General features: G+C 38.4%; 1 protein-coding gene across 4 annotated transcripts in view; it reads left to right on the forward strand.

Moving 5' to 3' along the window:
- The window catches only part of smarca2 (SWI/SNF related BAF chromatin remodeling complex subunit ATPase 2), a 41107-nt gene extending 18078 nt beyond the window's left edge, over positions 1 to 23029 (forward strand). For 3 of the 4 annotated variants that reach the window (XR_002839340.2, XR_002839341.2, XR_011989245.1), the window contains exons 16-34: positions 3611 to 3774; positions 3908 to 3974; positions 4572 to 4682; positions 4761 to 5003; positions 5330 to 5443; positions 5528 to 5635; positions 5730 to 5816; positions 6335 to 6381; positions 6516 to 6682; positions 7935 to 8098; positions 8693 to 8920; positions 9555 to 9632; positions 11080 to 11298; positions 12043 to 12260; positions 14239 to 14344; positions 14759 to 14860; positions 20890 to 21016; positions 21176 to 21597; positions 21803 to 23029. Coding sequence is in view for 1 of the 4 variants with exons in the window: in XM_023820648.2 (XP_023676416.1) it covers positions 3611 to 3774; positions 3908 to 3974; positions 4572 to 4682; positions 4761 to 5003; positions 5330 to 5443; positions 5528 to 5635; positions 5730 to 5816; positions 6335 to 6381; positions 6516 to 6682; positions 7935 to 8098; positions 8693 to 8920; positions 9555 to 9632; positions 11080 to 11298; positions 12043 to 12260; positions 14239 to 14344; positions 14759 to 14860; positions 20890 to 21016; positions 21176 to 21312; positions 21803 to 21838 (2523 nt within the window). In the remaining 3 variants the exon portion in view is untranslated. The remainder of the gene's footprint in view (positions 1 to 3610; positions 3775 to 3907; positions 3975 to 4571; positions 4683 to 4760; positions 5004 to 5329; positions 5444 to 5527; positions 5636 to 5729; positions 5817 to 6334; positions 6382 to 6515; positions 6683 to 7934; positions 8099 to 8692; positions 8921 to 9554; positions 9633 to 11079; positions 11299 to 12042; positions 12261 to 14238; positions 14345 to 14758; positions 14861 to 20889; positions 21017 to 21175; positions 21598 to 21802) is intronic. The other variant, XM_023820648.2, reaches the window with a different exon arrangement.
- Positions 23030 to 23966: the final 937 nt, after the last annotated feature.

Genomic DNA, 23966 nt, shown 5'->3' on the forward strand with positions numbered 1-23966 from the left:
TCATGTGTACAGTATGAATGATCCATTGACACCAGGCCACATCCCTCCCCCCTTTTATGGCGCTGATGGGGATGTATCTGGATCGTGTTTCACCGTTGCGTTGTTCATCTGATTACCATGCGAATGCGATGTGAATATGTGCTAATTCGGCTATTTAGAATGTGAATAGCGATCTTAGGATGAGAGCGGCACTACACGCCTCCGATGCAGGTAAAACAAAGTAAGGTGACATAGTTTCCTTTTTTTCCGATTTAACCTAATTTCAAAAACTTTAATACTTCTGCCAATGGACGTTTTGAAAAGAAGACAGATTACAGATTTAGCCAGCGTTTTTTTTCATGATTCTACATAAAGATTTCAGCGAGATATAGACTGAAATAGACTCAAAGTACGCTGCTTCGCCGATGATGCCCTCGACGCCAGAGGGTTAAGAAAAGGGTATAAAAATGAATGGGGGAGCTGGACCAAGTAAGAAGCCAAAAACCTACCACTTCCATACGGAATGGGAGGAAGACTGGTTTTTTTTCACCATGTCATATTCGAAGTGCATTTACCTCATCTGTCAGTCTACTATTGCTATTCCGAAGAAGGGAAATGTGGAGCAGCATTTTCGGACTATTCATAAAAACTACGACATTCATACAACTTCCCTCCGAAAAGCGAGCTGAGAAATAGAAAGGTAAAGGAACTAAAATCCCAGTTCAATTAAAAAATACTTTATTTATCCCAAAGGGAAATTAATAATAGTAGTAATAATAATAATAAATAATAATATTATTAAAGAATACTCAATATTTTTATACATAAATATGTTTTGCATTTTTATCGTAGGTAGATCATTTTGACTTGGTCATTTATAAGTAGCTCGCAGGCTAGCGTACCTTCAGAGCGTGTGTTTAGTACGGCAGGTGACACAGGACGCTACGCTCAGAGCACACAATCTCCTGAACACGCTGACCATTTAATTGCCTGTCCATGTAATGTTTTATTTTTACCTTATTGCACTTTATTTTGCTTGTTTTATGGGACAAACTTGACTACACTAGATTTTGTTTACAGTTCCCAGTAAAATATGATAAAATGGCAATTATACACTGAACAAAAATATAAATGCAACACTCTTGTTTTTGCTCCCATTTTTCATGAGCTGAACTCAAACATCGGAAAATTTTTCTACATACACAAAAGACCCATTTCTCTCAAATATTGTTCACAAATCTGTCTAAATCTGTGTTAGTGAGCACTTCTCCTTTGCCAAGACAATCCATCCCACCTCACAGGTGTGGCATGTCAAGGTGCTGATTAGACAGCATCAATATTGCACAGGTGTGCCTTAGACTGCCCACAATAAAAGGCCACCCTGAAATGTGCAGTTTGATCAAATAGCACAATACCACAGATGTCGCAACCTCTGAGGGAGCGTGCAATTGGCATGCTGACTGCAGGAATGTCTACCAGAGCTGTTGCCCGTGAAATGAATGTTCATTTCTCTACCATAAGCCGTCTCCAAAGGCGTTTCAGAGAATTTGGCAGTACATCCAACCGGCCTCACAACCGCAGACCACGTGTAACCACACCAGCCCAGGACCTTCACATCCAGCATGTTCACCTCCAGGATCGCCTGAGACCAGCCACCCGGACAGCTGCAGCAACAATCAGTTTGCATAACCAAAGAATTTCTGCACAAACTGTCAGAAACCGTCTCAGGGAAGCTCATCTGCATGCATGTCGTCCTCATCGGGGTCTGGACCTGACTGCAGTTCGTCATCGTAACCGACTTGAGTGGGCAAACACTCACATTCGATGGCATTTGGCACGTTGGAGAAGCGTTCTGTGCACAGATGAGTCCCGGTTTTCACTGTTTAGGGCAGATGGCAGACAGCATGTGTGGCATCGTGTGGGTGAGCGGTTTGCTGATATAAACGTTGTGGATCGAGTGGCCCATGGTGGCGGTGGGGTTCTGGTATGGGCAGGCATATGTTATGGACAACGAACACAGGTGCATTTTATTGATGGCATTTTGAATGCACAGAGGTACCGTGACAAGATCCTGAGGCCCATTGTTGTGCCATTCATCCACGACCATCACCTCATGTTGCAGCATGATAACGCACGGCCCCATATTGCAAGGATCTGTACACAATTCCTGGAAGCTGAAAACATCCCAGTTCTTGCATGGCCAGCATACTCACCAGACATGTCACCCATTGAGCATGTTTGGGATGCTCTGGATCGGCGTATACGACAGCGTGTTCCAGTTCCTGCCAATATTCAGCAACTTCACACAGCTATTGAAGAGGAGTGGACCAACATTCCACAGGCCACAATCAACAACCTGATCAACTCTATGCGACGGAGATGTGTTGCCCTGCGTGAGGCAAATGGTGGCCACACTGGATATTGACTGGTTTTCTGCCCCACCACCCCCCCATAAAGCAAAACTGTGCACATTTCAGGGTGGCCTTTTATTGTGGGCAGTCTAAGGCACACCTGTGCAATATTGATGCTGTCTAATCAGCACCTTGACATGCCACACCTGAGGTGGGTTGGATTGTCTTGGCAAAGGAGAAGTGCTCACTAACACAGATTTAGACAGATTTGTGAACAATATTTGAGAGAAATGGGTCTTTTGTGTATATAGAAAAATTTTCCGATGTTTGTTTGAGTTCAGCTCATGAAAAATGGGAGCAAAAACAAGAGTGTAGCGTTTATATTTTTGTTCAGTGTATTTGCCTTTTTTAATTAATTGAAATGTAAAGGATTTCGACTACTTGCCCCAGTATTGAACTGAATCGAATCGTACTGCATCGTATCGTATCGTGGGAATTTCTGAGGTATCAAAAATTGAACTGTTGGCTTAAGGAATTGATATTGTATCGTATTTCGAGGAAAGCTGTGATTTACACCCCTAGTCATTATCTGCATCCGCAGTATACTGTGTGAACTCAGATGGCCCTATCACGAGAGATTTAGATGTTGTAAACCCGTTGCTCTTCCATTTTGATGTAGAGCAAATATTTTCTAAAAACTAGCCCCATTTTCCACAATTTGTACAACACTTCAGTGCCTGGAAAAGTGTGTCTGACCAGCTTACAGACACCTATTACGATACAGGTTGGCCACTGATCAGTCGAAGTATACAATGCACCCGTCTATTTAAAAAATTAGGATGTACTATTTGCATGGAGAACTAAAGGAGCACAGTTTGACTTATTTGTAAATACATCACAGCTCCCACCAAGCTCCCTGGTGGAAAAGCTTGGACTGAACAGTGCCTGCTCTTTTAGAGCCTTTAAGTTAACCTTAACGATTAACATTTAGCTAAAAACCAGCATAGAAGTTCCCAGTACTAAAATTATTACATCTGACTGAGTGACAGTGCACCATTCTACTGGATTTCCAGGAACTTCATATGGTTATTAGCAGTTGTTGGGTTTGGTCTTTTCTTTTTGTTGGGTTTGGTTTTGCACCATATACAGCAGCATGTTTATATGTCTGCAGTTTCCCCTGCTTTTCCTTTTGAAAAAAATCTCAAAAGAAGTTTAAATATGAAGAATACATGAAATATAATATTTAACAATGGAAATATTTATTTATACATTTCCATTAGGTACAGGGACTTGAATGGATGGTGTCGCTGTATAACAACAATTTGAATGGGATTTTGGCTGATGAAATGGGCCTTGGGAAAACCATCCAGACCATTGCCCTAATCACGTACCTGATGGAACACAAGCGCCTCAACGGGCCGTACCTTATCATTGTCCCACTCTCGTGAGTAATCAGATTAACTCTAATTAGCGTAATGGGTCTTTGCTGGAATGATTAAATGAAGGTAGTTTAATGCCTAAGCATTTACAGTATGCTTTAAAGGAGTACATGTCAGCAGTTATTTATTTTTCTGTAGGACATTGTCCAACTGGGTGTATGAACTGGACAAATGGGCACCATCTGTTGTAAAAATTGCCTATAAGGTTAGTATTCTGTTTTCTGTTTTTAATAATTTTGCCATGCTTGTTATAAACTTAAAAATGCACTCTGGTGTGAGGCGACAGTGCAGACCTCCAGGGTTGTGGGTTTAATTTCCAACCCCAGTGGCCTATACTACGAAGCGGGGTTACTGGCTTATTGGGGTAACTTGTCGGATTTAAGGTACCACAGTTTAAATGGACTTCATATTCGTTCACTTACATTTTGCCCAGACTACCTTAAATCCGACAAGTTACCCAATAAGCCAGTAACCCTGCTTCGTAGTACAGGCCCCAGGTCTGTTTGTGCAGGTTTTCTGTCTGTACTTTGGTTTTCCTCCATAGTCCAAAAACATCCATTGAGGTGAATTGGTGCTTCTAATTTGCCCTTATTATATGAGTATGTGCCTTACCATGAACTGGCATCCCATTCAGGGCTTCCCTGCTCTGCATTTCCTGTAGTGATTGTACATCATATAAGCTGTTGTGGAGGATGCATAAATTGTAATAGCCTAAATGCAGCAATTGGCCTGTGGGCAGTGATGTTTTATTGTTGATATTTTGTTCAATTTGTTGTTCATTTTGTCTCCTTTCATTATGAAGGGTACCCCAGCTATGCGAAGGTCTCTCGTGCCCCAGCTTCGTAGTGGAAAGTTCAATGTTCTGATCACCACATACGAGTACATTATCAAGGACAAGCACATTCTTGCCAAAGTATGATTTGTCCCTCTTTAAATAATTAATATACAGTCCATTAATTTACATGTAATAAACATCCTGTTCTCTGCCTAGATCCGATGGAAGTACATGATTGTGGATGAGGGTCATAGAATGAAGAACCACCATTGTAAGCTGACCCAGGTGCTAAATACTCATTACGTGGCCCCACGTCGCCTCCTCCTAACAGGCACTCCATTGCAGAACAAACTCCCTGAGCTGTGGGCTCTGCTGAATTTCCTTCTTCCAACTATTTTTAAGAGCTGCAGCACTTTTGAGCAATGGTTCAATGCTCCCTTTGCCATGACTGGAGAGAGGGTATGTTACTGTTACTGCGTTACTGTGGTAAATTACTGTTTTGATAAATGTGCTTAGATGTGTTTAGTACTGTATATGCTCTTCTTGTTTTATCCTGTTAATTTTGTGTTTAAATGCTAAAAAAAAAAAACATATTTAGGTGTAATTTTTGGGGGGCCGGGAACCAATTAATTGGTTTTCAGAACTCAAACTTTTTAGGATTCGAACCCGAGTTCTGAACGTATTAAGTTCGAGTTCTGAGGTACCACTGTAATATGTCTAATTCACATATATTTTCTTTGATTATTAGATTGAATTAATTGTTCAGTCTTTTACCTGAATGTTAGGTGGATTTGAATGAAGAGGAGACAATTCTGATCATCCGCCGTCTGCACAAGGTGCTAAGACCCTTCTTGCTGCGCCGGCTAAAGAAAGAAGTAGAGTCCCAACTGCCAGAAAAAGTAAGTGCAACCTCCTCTGTCTTGTAAGCAGGGGGCACAACAATGTTTAAAACATTATGCTTATTTATGATTGCTCTTTGACAGGTGGAGTATGTCATAAAATGTGACATGTCTGCCATTCAGAAGGTTCTGTACCGCCATATGCAAGGGAAAGGCATTCTTCTCACAGATGGTTCAGAGAAGGACAAAAAGGTAAAATCAGTCTGAGCCTCTGTATAGACATCATACATTCATGTCATTATCTGTTTAATCACAGCTTTTTTGGTTTGTTTTCTTTGTTTAATAGGGAAAAGGAGGTGCAAAAACCTTGATGAACACCATAATGCAGCTCAAGAAAATCTGCAACCACCCGTACATGTTTCAGCATATAGAGGTGTGTGTCTTTGAAACTGGAATCGTGTTCCAAAAGTAATCTGTGAACATAAAATTTTATTGAAATATTTAAATTTTCTGCTGAGCGTGGCTTCATTGTATTTGAAACGCCCATATACAGACACTCCTCTACTTATGAATGAGATACGTTCCAAATGGCCGTTCGTAACTTGAAATGTTCGTAAGTCGTTATTCGACATAATTTTAAGGGTATACGCAAATACAAAGAACTATGATGCTGGGAGTACGCACGCTACGTTGCTGCACGTCGGGAGTAGCGGCCAGAAGTCGCACTAGGCGGAATTGGCACACAGGAAAAAAGAATTTATGTTGCAGACAGGAAACAGGAGCCCAATGAACACACTTTGGACTTATATTCCTCTTCGTTCATATGTCTGAAAGTTCATAAGTTGAAAGTTCGTAAGTAGAGGAGCGTCGGTACTCATTTATGTGCACCCTGCTTCATGTCAAAGTTGAAGTATTTTTTTCTGGAGTATAATATTGATTTTCCTCCAAAAGGAATCATTTGCAGAGCACCTGGGATTCCCAAATGGCATCATCAGTGGGTAAGTGATTTAATTTGTTTTATCATTTTAAGACAATGTAGCCTGACTGTATTTTTCATTATATTGCGTATAGATACAGGCACCTAAAACAGAAATGTAAGAATTCTAATGCTTCGTTTTGCTTTTCAAATCAGACCCGATCTCTACCGGGCTTCAGGGAAGTTTGAGCTATTGGACCGTATTCTACCCAAACTTCAAGCGACCCACCACAGAGTTCTGCTCTTCTGCCAGATGACATCACTCATGACTATCATGGAGGATTACTTTGCCTATCGAAATTTTCTCTATCTGCGTCTTGATGGTTGGTTTCGCTTATTTGGTCAATGTCACATGTCTTGCTAAGAATTCAAAATACTTATTAACTAAAAAATGGATAATCAGTTTCATAATTTAATATTAAATCTTTTCTTCATGGGCAACTTCTGTTTGTTGTGTGGCTACTGCAAATAGATATATGAAATTTGTCATTGCCAATCCTATAAACTGTTGCATTTTTATATATTTTGTTGTAATAGGGATTTATTATTCCAACCATTCATGTTCCAGCTGCTTTTACTGAGCAGTGGGCTGGTTGCCTGGGCAGCATAGGGCACAAGTCAGGTGTTTACCATGGATGGAATGCCTGTCCATGGCAGGATACATGCATGCACACATTAGGGGCAATTTAGAGACACCAGTTAGCCTATCTGCTAATTGCCTTTCTGCTACAGAAGGAAACCCAGTATGAGTAAAATGTGCAAATTCTATGCACACAGAGCAGAGGTGGGATTTGAAGCTCTGGAAATGAGGTCACACTGTAAATTTCTCCTTGAATTAAAACGCTTATATGGATTCACTGCAAAAAATCCATTCTTGTCAATAATAAAAATCTGAAATAATGTTTATCTGTTTTCCAAAACTCTCAGAGGAACCTCTCCAAATTGTACATAGCCTTAAATCTTTTTCTTTTCATCTGGAATGTTTTGTTAGTCTGTCTCAGGCCTTCTTCCTGTATTCATATAATGAAAGAATACAGGAATCATTGGTTTAAAGGTATATTTTTTATCTAATCTTTTTTGGTTACATTGACTTATACATAAAATGACAGTGTTGTGATGGTACATCCAGGTAGGTGTGGAAGTTTGTAGGCCTCACTGATTATATAAGCATTAAGTTAAATTACATTGTACAGGTTTCAGTTAACAGAATTTACAGTTTACTTACAGTTCTATTCTCATATAATCATTGCACTAGTTGCCCGCATTTGAACCTACATACTGTGAGAAAACAAATGATGAACCACAGAAGCAGCTTTTCATCTATCTATCACTGTTTTAGATAAATTTATTGGGGGAAAAAAGTCTTCATAATGGCAACCGAAATGTAGTAGAGTAAAATAGTTCACTGTTCAGTAGTTTATTTTTGCTGTTGACTGTTTCCACCTTACCATGCTAGGCTTACAGCATGTTAGCATGTCTCAGATCGATGCAGGCGAGAAGGAAATATATATATATATATATATATATATATATATATATATAATCATTATGTTTACTGCTTTTTTTCTTTGATAGGAACAACCAAATCTGAGGACCGTGCAGATTTGCTGAAGAAGTTTAATGAGAAGGGCTCTCAGTATTTCATTTTCCTGTTGAGCACCAGAGCTGGAGGTCTAGGCTTAAACCTCCAGGCTGCTGACACTGTGGTGATCTTTGACAGTGACTGGAATCCACACCAGGTTGGTTTTCAAAACTTCTGTGATCTTATGATCACCCTTTAGAACCTGACAGCTATAATATGATGATAGTCAGATTTCCACTGGATTTATTTAGGCTCAGAATCAGGCCTGGTCTGATAAAGAAGGCGGTTAATGCCCTGCTTAGCCATACTGGATATTGATAGGTTTGTAAGTATTCTAACAATTAACTATGTACTGTATGGAGGTAGGATGCATAGACTTTTGAGACTTATATGAATGCTTCTGTACAATTGTCTTGAGCAGTATCATAAATATTCTGTTGTTCCTAACATGGATCTTATTAACCACAACAGTCATAAGATGTCAGCAGTAAGATGTAAACTGTTCAATGGACAAGGCAGGTGTCAAAACATATTTAAGATCATTTGCGATCATTTAAGATCACGTAAATGGTTTAATAGGTCAAACGATTTAACAGACGAGTTCGGCCAAAGCAGTACTGATCTCTAGAAACAAGATTATTGTTGCATGTTAAGTGCTACTTACATTTTCCTGTTCAACATTTTGGTCATTTTTGTATTTCAGCAGAGATTTATGCATGTGTTATGTACTAGCTGGATTTCTTTGATGTAGGATCTGCAGGCCCAAGACAGAGCTCATCGTATTGGACAGCAGAATGAAGTGCGAGTGCTGCGTCTCTGCACTGTGAACAGTGTTGAGGAGAAGATCTTGGCAGCTGCCAAGTACAAACTCAATGTGGACCAGAAGGTCATTCAGGCGGGGATGTTTGACCAGAAATCATCCAGCCATGAACGCCGGGCTTTCTTGCAGGCAATCTTGGAGCATGAGGAACAGAATGAGGTAAGTTATTCTTAAGATGCACAAATAGTCATTTCATCGTTTTGGTTTTAAAGTGAAGATTATTTTTACTTTAAAAAAAAAAAAAATTTAAAATTAAAAATGATGACATATCTTGGGCAATTTTCATTCAATATGCTTTTAAAAAGTTCATAGGTATAAAAATTACACACACTAAGAATAGAGACCAATACTGTCATACAAGTAACAAATTCCTGTCCATATTCACATTTGCATTATTTACTTGTATCGTATCTCCTCTCTACATGTATGCCGTTAACATATTCAATTACTTTAGTTTTTTTAGCCTTCTTACACTTATTTTTACCTTTAAACTGTAAAACAAAAATATGAAACTAAAAAATACAATATAATGTGTATAGTATTGTATTTCAAATGTACAAAGCTGTGATTAGGAAGGAATTAGTTTTTCTTCCTATTTTTTTTATACTGTCATTTAAGACCTGAACATGCATGAAAAAACAATGAACAGTTGTAGTGTGCTTTTTGGAGATGGTGATCAAACATTTGTCCAGATATCCCATGTATATATGCAGATTGAAATACTTGTGTTTTTGGCAAAAAATGAGTAATGGCCAATTTTCATTTGTGTGTTTATTCCTGCTGTTATTTTTAGGAGGAAGATGAAGTTCCTGATGATGAAACACTGAATCAAATGATTGCACGTCAAGAGGAAGAATTTGATCTTTTCATGGTAAGAAAGGAAGCCATGTCATTTGTGATTTCTTTTTTTTTTTTTTTTGGTATCTTTCCTAACTGATGTAATAAACACTGTGATGGTGTGTGGTTATGTGGGTTACATCTATGGTTTGAAAGGTTGCTGATTTTAATCCCTTGTCTGACAGTGATTTCACCTTTCGGCCCTTGAGCCACATTGTTAATAAATAACAATGTGTTTTTACTAATGAAATTGGATTCCCAGGTATGTTACCATTGTTACCAGGAAAAAAAATCTACTTGTAGAATTACCATTAATGCAGTGAATAATTACCATCATACAGTAAGCTGATTGGCAACTGCAAATTGCCTTTTGTGTGTGTATGTATGTTTCTTAAGATGGACTGGTATTCCTTGCAGGATGTACCCTACCTTATATAATGCTTTCTAGTGGTGGGTGGTATGACAATAATTTATCATCACAGGTTACACTTGTATCCATAATAAGCATTTCAGTTATCGCAGGAATTGATACACCGCCACTTAACACTTCCACTATAATGACAGTGCAAACCGGCAAACACCTGTCACACAATGCATATATGTTTTAAGGCCTCAGGCATCTTACAACAAAAACAGGCCGGTGTGAAACAAAGCAATTTCAGCCTGCCTAACATCTTAGTACTGTTTGTGTCTCATTTCTTGGTCAATTATATCTCAGTGGATCTCATTTTAGTGACTAGCTCGTGAACTAAAAACTAATTGATCAGTTCTAACTAGTTACCTAACTTGGTAAAAAAAAATAAATAAAAAATGAATAACATACCACCAGACTGCTCTAAATTCATTTGCATTTGTGTCATGTAATAACCCCAAAGACGGGTCAAATATGCTGTCGAATAAACAGAATCAGTCATGGCTGATAAGAAGAATCGGTGCTAAAGAAAAGTTCCACACGTTTGCACATTTAAAGATTCAAAACCTTCCATTTATGATTTAAATATTTATTTATTATAGTTTGTGTTTTAAACACTGGGGTGGTGTGCGGTTCTGTGGGTTACATCTATGGTTTGAAAGGTTGCTGAATTTAATCCTTTGTCTGACAGATTTCACCTTTCTTGGTCTGTATGTTTTCGGATGCAACTTATGAAATTTGAGTCTGGTAATCCTGCTATAAAACCTATTGACGTATTATACAACACAAAAGGCAAACAGTCTACCTTTCTGGAAATTAACTGATCTTAACTGTCTGATTTACCTCTGGCAGCCACTCAATAGCACTGACCAGTAGCACACAAAAACCATCAAAGTGCAGAGTAAGCTTGTGAAATGTGCATCTTTGCAAAATAACGGTATTGTGCATTTGATGCATTTGATATGACTAAAGCATGTATGTGGTGTGTAAACTTTACTCTGCATTCATCCACTTTCAATATCTGCTTTTCCTATGCATTGCTTTAAAAATGTAACTTTTGGGTGACTAGCGTATGGACATGGACAGACGTCGCGAGGATGCCCGGAACCCCAAGCGCAAGCCACGGCTGATGGAGGAGGATGAACTGCCATCCTGGATCATCAAGGATGATGCAGAGGTGGAACGACTAACGTGTGAGGAGGAGGAGGAGAAAATCTTTGGCAGAGGTTCCCGTCACCGCCGGGATGTTGACTACAGTGATGCCCTGACAGAGAAACAGTGGCTACGGGTAGGTTTAGGAAGATGTCTTTTAAGTAGTTGAAATTTCTTGAATGCTTAGTTCTTGGGACAGGTTCAATATGGAACAGTGGATAATTTAAAAAATGTTTGTCAAGAGAATCGTACTGGCATTCTGCCTTGTGATTAATGAGATTCATGAGAATAAGTGGAGAAGGGTTGGATCTATGGATCGATTGATCGATCTCTGTATTCAGTAAAATAAAGATATATTGTAACGTTGGAGTCAATGGTAGAGTCCTTGTCACCTAAAACACAAAATTTTTAGTATCTGCATTGATCCAGGATTCATTCAGTTTAATACCTGAGAATGTATGTGTGATTAAATTATCAGCTTTCTAATGTTCTATACATAGGTTCAAAACTTAGAGAGATGAATAAGTTTAGAATCTCTGACATACACAGAATTCTGCAGATTAAATTCTGGATGAAGGGTTCATTGATAACCTTCATTCCTTGTATGAATCTGTTTTTCCCCTCCAAAAAAGCCTGATAAATTGGTCAAAAAGAGAAGTACCTTCCAAAGAATCAGTGCATTCAGGTTTGAATCTTTAAATGCTCCCAGATATCACAAACTGTCTGAACAAAATCATAGTAGTTTGGGAGGTAGTAAGATATTTAGCATACATTTATATTACTGAAATGACCTTTTTAATGTTGTAACTGTTTTCATTTGTCAGTAATTACCAGGTTGTTCTTTATTTAGTCCCAAAACCACCAAAATGTTTTATTGCAGGCGATTGAGGATGGTAATTTGGAAGAAATTGAAGAGGAAATACGGCTCAAGAAACGCAAACGCAAGAGACATGTTGATAAGGATACTGGGAAGGATGATGGAGAGAAGGCAAAAAAGAGGAGGGGCCGTCCACCTGCAGAAAAGTTGTCTCCTAACCCACCGAAACTCACCAAACAAATGAGTGCCATCATTGACACAGTCATCAACTACAGAGATGGGTAAGGTTTTTAATTTCAAGTTATTCATGTATCTATGTATACAGTTTATAAAATCAGTCTAATTAAAAAGGTGCTTACGCAACTTTATTGTTTCATGTCTGACAGTTAGTGGAAACCCACAAGTCATTCAGAATATGCAAATATCCAAGGTTTTTATGTGTACATAAATACAATGATATTCTTTCTTGCATGCAGAGCATACTGCTGAATGAATATGTCAGTGTGTTCAGCACCTCATGATAAATAACAAACATGTAAACAGAAAATAATACCACCATAGACCAATGCATGCAGTATTTGGTGTGAAATAAGTTCGGTTCCAATTACATTTTCGCTGATCTATGAATTCGCGAATCGCGAATCCACGAGGGCTTACTGTATGCTGCCATGCAGTTTATCGCAAGCTTAAGCACAGGGGTTTGGGTGGACTACTCAACTGACTTAACCATGTTAGAGAATATCCACAATTGTGATTCCATGTTACTTAAACCGCTTATATTAAAGTGACTAATGGGCCAGTTTCCTGACTACCTTTAGAACACTGCCATTTGCTGGTAAAATTTTATTTCAGTATACAGTGGTACCTCATAACTCGAATTTAATACATTCAGAACTCCGGATCGAATCCTAAAAAGTTCAAGTTGTGATCGAATTTTCCCCATAAGAAATAATGGAAAACCAATTAATTGGTTCCCAGCCCCAAAAAAATTACACCTGAATATGTTTTTTTTTTTTAAGCGTTTAAACACAAAATGAACCGGATAAAACAAGAAGAGCATATACTGTACTAAATACATCTAAGCGCATTTATCAAAACAGTAATTTGTATAATTATAATTAAACGTATTAATGGTTTATTATTAATTTGTAAAGTAAGAAAATAAATGTATCCAAACAATGTGTCCTGCCCCGATCGTCCGCTCCTTCTGCGTGCCACGCCCCCTAGTTAACTCCATGTGGAATCCCCATGTGATCAGCTGTTTCTGGTTGTTGTCATTAGTCCTCTGTATTTAGTCCACGTTTCAGTTTGTTTCCCCAGTCCGGTCATTGTATTGTCCATCTGCGTTTTGCCTACCTTACCTGTAATTAAACCCCGTATTCCCCGATACCCTGATGTCTGCGCCTTTGTCTCCGTTCCGTCCCCGCTCAGCACAACAATATTATTGTAATTAAACGTATTAATGGTTTATTATTAATATTAAAATAATAAGAAATCTTTATTTTTAAATGTATTTTATTATATAATAATTACTGTTACTATCTATCATTGTCTAAATGTATTTTTACTGTCTAAATATATGTATTCAGCTAGTGTAAACATGCACGATGCTATCACAGCTAATGCGAGGCTGAGACTGAAGCTTTACCCTTTGTTTCCACGTGACTCATTTCCCGGCACGTGTAATTTATCTTAGGTCGGCGTTCACGGTTTGAATTCTGAGATTCAGATCGAGCTCTAGGTAATTTTTTTTCGAACTGGTTGGTTCAGCTTTTAAGAAATTCGAGTTCTAATGAGTTCCCAAACTGAGGTATTGCATATTTATTAAAAAGTGCAGTTATGTCATTCAGAAAAATCTCTAAAATCTGTATTTTAGTAATTGGGCTAGCATTCTGGTTACATTTTGTGAGGTATACGTTTTATGTTGATGAAAACATTTAACATAAGTAGTGTATACATTGCCACAATTTTCCTTCAGTTATTATCAGAAGGACAGAAAATGATCATCTGGCATTTAAAACATTTTAATGGTTATTTTTCAATACATTATAAAGTACATCCCTGGCAACCCTGCCTTGTGTTCTGCACTGCATGAGGTAGGCTCCATACTCCATGAACAATATAAAAGCTTGGTAGATAGATGGATTTTATATAATTGTACATTATATACATATATGAAACACTGCTGTCACAGAACTTTTATTATGCAAGCCTCTTCTGACTGTGGTATTTTATAGCAGATTTTTGTCTGGTTACCAGGTCAGGCCGACAGCTCAGTGAAGTTTTTGTCCAGCTGCCTTCCAGGAAAGAGTTACCAGAGTACTACGAGTTGATCCGGAAGCCTGTAGACTTTAAGAAGATCAAGGTATCCTTAAGTCAATCATTTGAAACAATACCCAGTAGGCATATTTTACCATTAAGGCCTATTTTAGCATTAGATTATCTTGGCTTTCTAACAGTATTTCAAATCAAAGCAGATGCTGGGGTGGTGTGTAGTTCTGCGGTTTAGGACTGTGTGCCTGCGATCATAAGGTTGCTGGTTCAAGTCCTGTGATTGGCAGAGTGATTTTATTATTGGGTCCTTAGCCCCCATTTGTTCCAGGGAATGTCTGACCCTGCTTTCACAATTTTACTCTGCTAAAGAAATAAATGTAAATATTGTTTCTTTCCATATTTATATATTACTATTAATATATACTATTTTTCTAATTTGCATTTCTCCAAGCATTCTCAATTGTATGTCTTGTTCTGACTCAAGTTTTATTGTTTTGTTTTGCAGGACCGTGTCCGTAACCACAAATACAGAAGTGTAGGTGATCTGGAGAAGGATGTGATGCTTCTCTGTCACAATGCCCAGACTTTCAATCTTGAAGGGTCTCAGGTTTGTTTTAAAAATTTCAAGTAGGTTAGCCATGAATGTACTGTCATGTGTGGTATGTGATTAACCAAAATCTTCTCACGTTCATCATGCCACTTTTCCTAGTGAGGGTCACTGTGGTAGCATGCTAAGCAAGTCAGACCAGATCTCCCTCACTGGCCAGGGACTCTATAGACGTTTCTGTCCCGTCTGGAAAATACAGCGTATTGTATGTCTGCCACAAAGCCTCCACACAGTGAGACTTATCCAGAATCGATCTCTGGAAAGTGACCAGGTGGCATCCTTATAACGTGCCTGAACCACCTTAGCTTCTCTCGATCTGAAGGAGCTTGCAGCTCTATTTTAAGGCCTCGCTAAGTCTCAGGAGAGCCTTGTTCCCGCATTGCCCTAAAGGTCTCTTTCAGCTTGACAGCATTGTTCATCACATATGTCTACTAGCAGGTCTAGGGGTTACTGCCATGATGGGCACAGACTGCTTTCTGACCGCAACTCTTTGCAGCTGTTGCAACAATTGAGGCGTTAAATAGTTTATTCAGACTCAACGTCCCTGACCTCACTTGGCATGCCGGAGAATTTTTTCTGGAGGTGTGACTTGAATTCATCTCACACAGACGCCGCAACCAGTCATTCTCAGCAAACCCAGACTACTTGCTTGGGTCATGCTGGTCCATCTGGCCTCCTTCCCATGCAGCAAATACAACTCAACATCACGTGGTTATTGTTTGGTAGCTCTGCCCGTTCTTCACTTGAGTGTTCAAAAAACATGGCCTCAAGTCATATGACTGAACTGTGAAGTTAATCTTTTACCTTTTGGCCATAGGTGCTCTACTGCAGTGTACACATTAGCATTCCTGTATTTGAACATGATGTTTGTTATGGACAGTCCATGGTTTGCACTACAGCTATTTATCTAACGGTTCATCAAGTACTTTTTCATATACAGTGGTACCTCAGTTCTCGAACTCATTAGAACTCGAATTTCTTAAAAGTTGAATCAACCAGTTAAAAAAAAAAAAAAAAAATTACCTAGAGCTCGATCTGAATCTCAGAAGTCAAACCGTGAACGTCGACCTAAGAAATTGCATGCGCCAGGAAATGAGTCACGTGGCATGTCTCTCAGCGGAAACAAAGGGTAACGCTTCAGTCTTTGCCTCGCATTTGCTGTGAGAGCATCATGCATGTTTACACTAGCTGAATATATTTAGACAGTAAAAATACATTTAGACAATGATAGTAACAGTAATTATTATTATATAATAAAATACATTTAAAAATAAAGGTTTCTTATTCATTTTAATATTAATAATAAGCCATTAATACATTTAATTATAATAATATTGTCGTGCTGAGCGGGGACGGAACGGAGACAAAGGCGCAGACATCAGGGTATCGGGGAATACGGGGTTTAATTACAGGTAAGGCAGGCAAAAGGCAGACGGACAATACAATCACCGGACTGGGGAAACAAACTGAAACGCGGACTAAATACAGAGGGCTAATGAAAAATCGACAATAAAAATAGTCGCCGACGAATTTGATTGTCGATAATTGTCGCCAGACGTATTTTTAAACGGAGCGAGACGTTTTCCTTCCTTTATACTTGTGCAATACTACCGCTTTCCAATAGACTGCACCAATACACCACACAGGTGAGATTCGCTCTTGCGCAATAGCATTCAGCAACAGGTAGAAGAATGGTGGCCACAAATCAGGCATCGTCACATATTAAACGCTCTAAAGTCTCAAATGCTTCTATGTCCGAAAACAAAGACGAGATCTACAAAAGGGTGAATAGCACGGACTTCTTGTTGTCTGGTGTATCTAATAATAATAATAATAATAATAATAAATAATTATAACAACAACAACCATAATAATAGGGCATAATAATAGTCTAGTAGTAGTATATTTTACATTTTCAAAAAAGATCAGAATAGAACGTATTTTTGTTTGGAAGTCGGTGGTGTGTCATGAAGTGTCTCATTCGCTAAAAATTTTGCTAATAAAGGTCAGAAAACAGTGTAGAAAACCCATTGCTTAAATAAAGAAGCCAAAACTCTGAAGCTCAAGATTCAGGACAGTGGCTCCGATGTCGCAAGTGCTGCGAGAGCTTATGCTCCCTTAAAAAATAAATAACAGCAGTTTAAGTCCGTTTTCTTGCTGTTAACAGAGGAATGGCAATGGGAAGCTGCTCTAAATTTCCCGTATTTTGGGTCAGGATCTTGGGATTTTTCAGCCTGCTTTAAAATGAGTTTTTATTTGTAAACATAGGCTATATAAATAGCTGATATGACAAGAAATTACCGTGCATTTTAATCCCTATACCGCAAATGAAGTACGAATTAGCATATACAGGTTTAAATGCATGATAATTTCTTGTCATATCAGCACAAATGCACATAAAATACGTATTTGCACTGTCACAGCAAAAGATTGCCGCACGTATCGCTTATAAAAGGTGAATGCGTACTTGCGTACCAGTTATATGCAGCCCTGATTATAACAAATATTGTATCAGAAATTCGGATCGGTGCCGATCCAGACCTATTTGACGGATCGGGTATCAGCCATGTGTGACCAATCCACATCCTATACTTACTTATTTAGTTTTTGGCAATCTCTAAAAAGAAACCTCCCATTTCGTGTTAAATCTGTTTGCACAATCAATCGCACTACAGCTCTTTCCCATTTTACATGTGTTGTTTTGCGGCATTGATGTCGAACAATAACCTCATGCTAAATGTAAAAGCTGGTAGCTAAATAGGAGCCATTTTATAATTATGCAATTTATAATCCGATTAGTCGACTAATCGTTTTAATAGTCGATGACTAGTCGACTATCAAAATAGTCGTTAGTTGCAGCCCTAATGAAAACGACCAGAAACAGCTGATCACATGGGGATTCCACATGGCGTTAATGAGGTGGCGTGGCACACGGAAGGAGCAGACGATCGGGGAAGGACACTTTTTTTTTTTTTTACTTTACACATTGTTTGGATAAATTTATTTTCTTACTTTACAAATTACTGTTTTGATAAATGTGCTTAGATGTATTTAGTACAGTATATGCTCTTCTTGTTTTATCCGGTTCATTTTGTGTTTAAATCCTAAAAAAAACACATTTAGGTGTAATTTTTTGGGGGCCGGGAACCAATTCATTTGTTTTCCATTATTTCTTATGGGGAAAATTCAATCAGAACTCTAACTTTTTAGGATTCGATCTGGAGTTCTGAACGGATTAAGTTCGAGTTCTGAGGTACCACTGTATTATATTACATTATATTTTATATTGCAATTGGGATGAGGCAAGAACCAGCTAACCATTGCACGGTGCACTCTCATAATGTCAATTTAAACACTCCAATTCACTTCGGGCGCTTTTCCACCACACCAGGTACTGTACTTTTGGTATGGTATTTTCAATGCTTTCCCTCTTCCACTGACTTCCAATTGAGTGCTAGTGTACCTAAAGTTACGGCTGGGTACCGAAGTTTGGTACTTTTGTAGTACCAACCGAAATGCTCCAATCCTATCGATGATCGAAAAATTAATTTTCTTTCAGTGTCAAATTCCAATACCCAAACTGTAAATCTCAGTGCCTGTTAGCTAATAAGCATGCAGCATGCTTGTGTAAATATCACAAGTCAATGGAGATTGGCTGTCTAACGTAACATTTCACAAGCATGTCATAGAGGCCTGAGGAAAAACGTATGCTCAGAGACAAACTTGCAAACTGGTTTGCGTGTGTGTTGTGGTTTTTGTCCCGTGGTGTGAAAAATGTCTAAGAAATCAAAAGCTTGGCTCCACAGGATTCTAGCCTGCAACCATTTAGTCGCATTTTCTGACCATTTTTGGATACAGTGCGACTAAATCTTATAACCAGGTGCACCAGTATTACTTGCAAATATGCCCCACATTTATGCCCCCCATATAGTGACTGACCACATTGTCATGTATCATGTGAAACATCCAGAAAGAGAGTTTATGTGTGTGTGTGTGTGTGTGTGTGTGTGTGTGTGTGTGTGTGTGTGTGTGTGTGTGAGATCATCAGAACTCGGTTCGATTGCAGGTCCTCGGAGGTACTACTGTGGAGGTGCTTACAGTGATTACTTGACCACAAGCACCAACGCTAACATGGAAGTTATGCAAAAGTACAGAAAAAAATACAGAGTAGATGGTATTACTTTTGTACCTCAGTAAGATTGAATACCTTTTGCTTGCGTCTGCAAGCCGACGGTGAAACGTGCCAGTGCTTATTAGTGGGATATCGTTACATCATTTTTTTTATTCTGTGGAAAATGAAAGATCGATCTGCTGGCCAGATTATTTACGAATTGCAAACATGTTGCGGGTCATATAAGTAATATCAGAAGTCTCACGCATTGACTATGACACACATGCATTTCAACCAGTTCACATGCTCACAGAAGTAATGGATAATGGCAGTCAAGGTCTCCCATTATATTGAATTAATGGACAATGTGCAGGCATACGGAGTAGAGTTTTCCGCTGAGTTCATAGCTATCCTGATCATGTTAGACAGAGTTAGCCAACTACCAGCCAGTTGGGAAATAGCACTTGCTGCAAGTACATTATTACATGGATGCGCATACATGGATGTAAGAATTGCATGTGCATAACATGCAATGTTGATATTAGTATCGCACAACCTAGGATGGGCACCAACCCATCGCAGCGCACACTCATACACCACACACATACATACAGTATGGGCAATTTGGCAACTCCAGTTAGCCTGAGCATGTAATTGGACTGTGGGGCGAAGCTGGAATACCCAGAGGAAACCCCACAACGACACAGGGAGAACATGCAAACTCCACACATGGAACCCTGAAACAGCACTGTGGTGCCCCAACAAGCATCATCAAAGCATTAAAATGAAATTTGAATTGTAGTTCTTACTATTACCACTGGGGCGGCATGGTGGTGCAGTGGTTAGCACTGTTGCCTCCCACCTCTGGGACCTGGGTTTGAGTCTCCACTTGGGTCACATGTGTGTGGAGTTTGCATGTTCTCCCCGTGTCGTCGTGGGGTTTCCTCCAGGTACTCCGGTTTCCCCCCACAGTCCAACGACATGCTGAGGCTAATTGGAGTTGCTAAATTGCCCTTAGGTGTGCATGTGTGAGTGAATGGTGTGTGAGTGTGCCCTGTGATGGGCTGGCCCCCCATCCAGGGTTGTTCCCTGCCTCGTGCCCATTGCTTCCGGGATAGGCTCTGGACCCCCCGCGACCCAGTAAGATAAGCGGGTTGGACGATGGATGGATGGACTAGTACCACTCAATTTATCTATCTCCGGTTATCGTTTATCCCAAGATCCCTATGAAACCTACAGAAATTAGCAAGTAACTGTGTTACAGCTAGCATACTATAGGTGTATGTGTATAAAATAACTGCTTGCTGAGATGCTGCCTTCGGTTTAGGCTGCATGCAACATTAATATTGTTGAATATGTCCATTTACAGTGAATCCAGTTTTCAGACTGCTCTGCTCAGGTTTTCGGGAGTTATTGTATCGTCACATTATTATAGTAAATCACTTGCTACTCGTTTCTTGCTGACTGCATCCCTTCAGCCATTCCAGCTAACTGAATAAATACTGTACTGTATGTGGAAGTCTGCCCCTTGTGACAGATTCCTTATTCTACATTGTGCTTCGAGGGCCTTTAGTCAAAACAAAACAAAGTTAAATGACAAAGTAGCCTATAGAATTTTTTTTTTAAATGGAACATGGATTTTTGCCATTGATTAATGTAAATATTTCTATTTGAATAATGAGGTTTGACATCCCGGGCTTAGTATACACTGTATTATGTCCCATGTTTCCTGGGAATGGACTCCACACCCATAATTCAGTGTCAGAACATGCAACAGATGTTTGCATATTGAGCTGCATAATTCCATTTATCCATCCCTCTTCCATCCTTTGCCATGGTCAGGTCTTTGTTTGCTTGCTTGCTTGTTTTTACTGGTAATAATGTTATGATTATTGCTTCATGATGTATGTCCCTGCAGATCTACGAGGACTCCATTGTTCTGCAGTCAGTATTCAGAAGTGCCAGACAGAAAATCATTAAAGAGGATGACAGTGAAGACGAAAGTCCCTATGAGGATGAAGAAGATGAAGATTCTGAATCTGAGTGTAAGATAACAGTATCTTATCGCACTATGTAACATTTTCATTAAGTGTAGGTCTATACACTCTTTTTATATTTTTGTAGATAAAATATATGTTTCATCAAATGCTGGGTGAAGTTTTACATGAAAAATTATTCTCTCCAAAAATAAATTTATATTGCAGCAAAATCAATGAGAGTGAAAATCAAGATTGGCAAGAAGGACGACAGAGGTTATGAAAAGGGAAAGAAGAGGCAGAGCCGAATTAAGGCCAAGCCTGTCGTCAGTGATGATGACACTGAGGAGGACCAGGATGTTAATGTATGTGTGGGAGATGTGACAAACAGTGGCTTTAGCTGATTTTTCGGTAACAATATTGAACTGTTCTGATTATCTATTGTAATTTATCAGTTACTTATACCATTGCTTGATTTCTAAATGCGTTGATCTTTCTTAAATATAGCTTCAGTGTAGATGCATTCATGTAATTTCACTCCTGTGGAATTTTATGTGACAGATGGGTTAGTGTATATATATCGCTGTATCAGTCAGTTGTCTCTAAACTCTGCAACCTTGTTTTTATGTGCTTCAATGCCGGAGGAAAAGGTAAGTTTTTGTTTTTTTTTTTTTTTTTCCCCCTTTCTGCACATTTGACTAGATGTCCTTCCTCTTGCTTTTACATACTGGTAAAAAGTGAAAAGGCTATTCAGTTCGGTACAGACGGCTACACTTGGATTTACCATCATGTGCACCATTTTAATGACAATCTTGTGCAGAAAACTTGCTAATAATAGTACTCATATCTCAACAGGATCAGTCTGAGGCAACTGGGAGTGATGATGATTGAAGGAGGGATAACCTGATAGAAAGAACACTGCTTTTAATGCTTTTCAAGATATTCATTTTCTTCATGAAATGTCTGTCCTCATTTCCCCAATTCATATCTGTTATGAAGCAAAAGGAAAAAGGCCATGACCCTCACAAAATCTACATATTGGAGACTTAAAGTTGCATAGCATATACTGTAGTAGCAATTTTTAGCAAAATTTTCCAGTTCATGTTTTTGAGGACATTTTACTCTATTTTCTCTTTTTTTCTCTATAGTTGTAATGATTTACATTAGGAAAAGAAATGAATGTCATACACAGCTTGCCTTAAGAAAAGAACATCCCATTCAAAATAATAAGGATGTAGTGTAGTTATTTGAAGTGTTGAAAATGCATTGTTTGGCAAAAGAAACTTCATTTTGCATTGTTTTCAGTTTGGAAACTTAATACATAGTAAAAATATTAAAAATATATATTTTCCATGTTGCCTATGGTCAATCATAGGCAAACAATTTTTTTTGTAAATAGGACATTAAATCACAATGTGAAAGGAAAATTTTATAGATGGATTAAAATATGGAAGGCTACATTATTCCTTGATATACAAACAAAGCAGTAATTTTAAATGTTTTAAGTCATTAGTTATGATAGATCTGTGTAAAATCTAATTGACAGTTTTGGATTTTCCAAATCCTAGTCCAAGATAAAAAATTTTGTTTTATGCAATTTCTTTAACTGATACTGTATTGATGAAACAGCTTTTTGCTTGTATTTGTATGGCTGATAGTCTCTCAGTAATTCATCTGTAAAACCTGGTCCTGAAGAAAAGTCATCCTTACATGACTTTTCCCTGTTAAACAGTATCTAGATGTTTCACGGTGTATTGGTCTAGCAGCTATCTGTATTTTTGTATTGTTTAAATGTACTATTTCATTGAATCTTTTGAATGATTGACAGTATTTGCCTTCATACTACATACCCTTTTATGCTTTTTAAAGTATTAAATACATTAGCTGTTATTGTTTTCTTGATTCTTAATAAGTGTTCTTTATGGGACATGATGGAACAGCGTTCATTAAAGATATCCTGTTCCATTTCCAGCTACATAATATCTGCAACTTCTTAAATGTAACAGTTTTCCTTCTTCACAGTCTTTGTGGTTATTACTTGTTATCCATGGCAAATAAATTTCACAGCTTTTTTGTCTGACAGATTTTGAGTATTGTCTGTTAAATTGTCTTCAATTGTTTGCAGTTTACTGAATGCCTAACATTTTGTAGTCACTAATCCCCTAACATAATTTAGGTTCAAGAATACTCAGCTTAATAAGATACATACAGACGCTCCTCTACTTACAAACTTTCAGACAAACGAACGAAGAGGACTGTAAGTCCAAATTGTGTTCTTTGGGCTACTGTTTGCTGGCCGCAGTATTATTTTTTTTTTCTGCGCGCCAATTCCGGATAGTATGATTTCCGGCTGCTACTCCCGCCGTGCAGCAGTGTAGCGTCCATACTCCCAGCATCCTAGTTATTTGTACTTGCATATAACCTTAAAATGATGTTGAATAACGACTTACGAACATTTCAAGTTAAGAACGGCCATTCGGAACGTATGTCATTCGTAAGTAGAGGAGCGTCTGTATACTTCAGTATTTTCACACAAATGAAAACTATTATTAAATCAGTACAAAGTATAAAAACAAGGCATGGAAAAAAATCACCCATGCTATTAAGGCCAAATGGTTCCATGTATTCTACCATCTGGGCCAGTATCACGTGCCATATACAGTACAGATTGTCTTCTCTTTTATCTACGAATAAAGGAATAATTCATCATTCGCAGTCTAGTACTAATTAGACATTTGCCTGTAATGCCCTAAGAGGTAAATGTGTTTATTTCAGACTGAGTAAGTTTGATCTGCAGTATTCCTATTGCTTTCACAGTTAGTGGGGTAATTGAATCATCGATCCAGCATAGATTTCATTTGTGATTTATAGACTTGTCAAACAACAAAATAATTTACAAATTTGGGTGGAGTACCAGCTTTGATTTTGCAGACATGCGTAATTACATTTAATTTGCATTTAAATGTAAGAAAAATACAAATAACCCCTGGTCTCATACTTTTACTGTTGCATGTACTCA

This window comes from Paramormyrops kingsleyae, chromosome 2, assembly GCF_048594095.1.
Source record: "Paramormyrops kingsleyae isolate MSU_618 chromosome 2, PKINGS_0.4, whole genome shotgun sequence".
NCBI classification, from domain to species: Eukaryota; Metazoa; Chordata; class Actinopteri; order Osteoglossiformes; family Mormyridae; genus Paramormyrops; species Paramormyrops kingsleyae.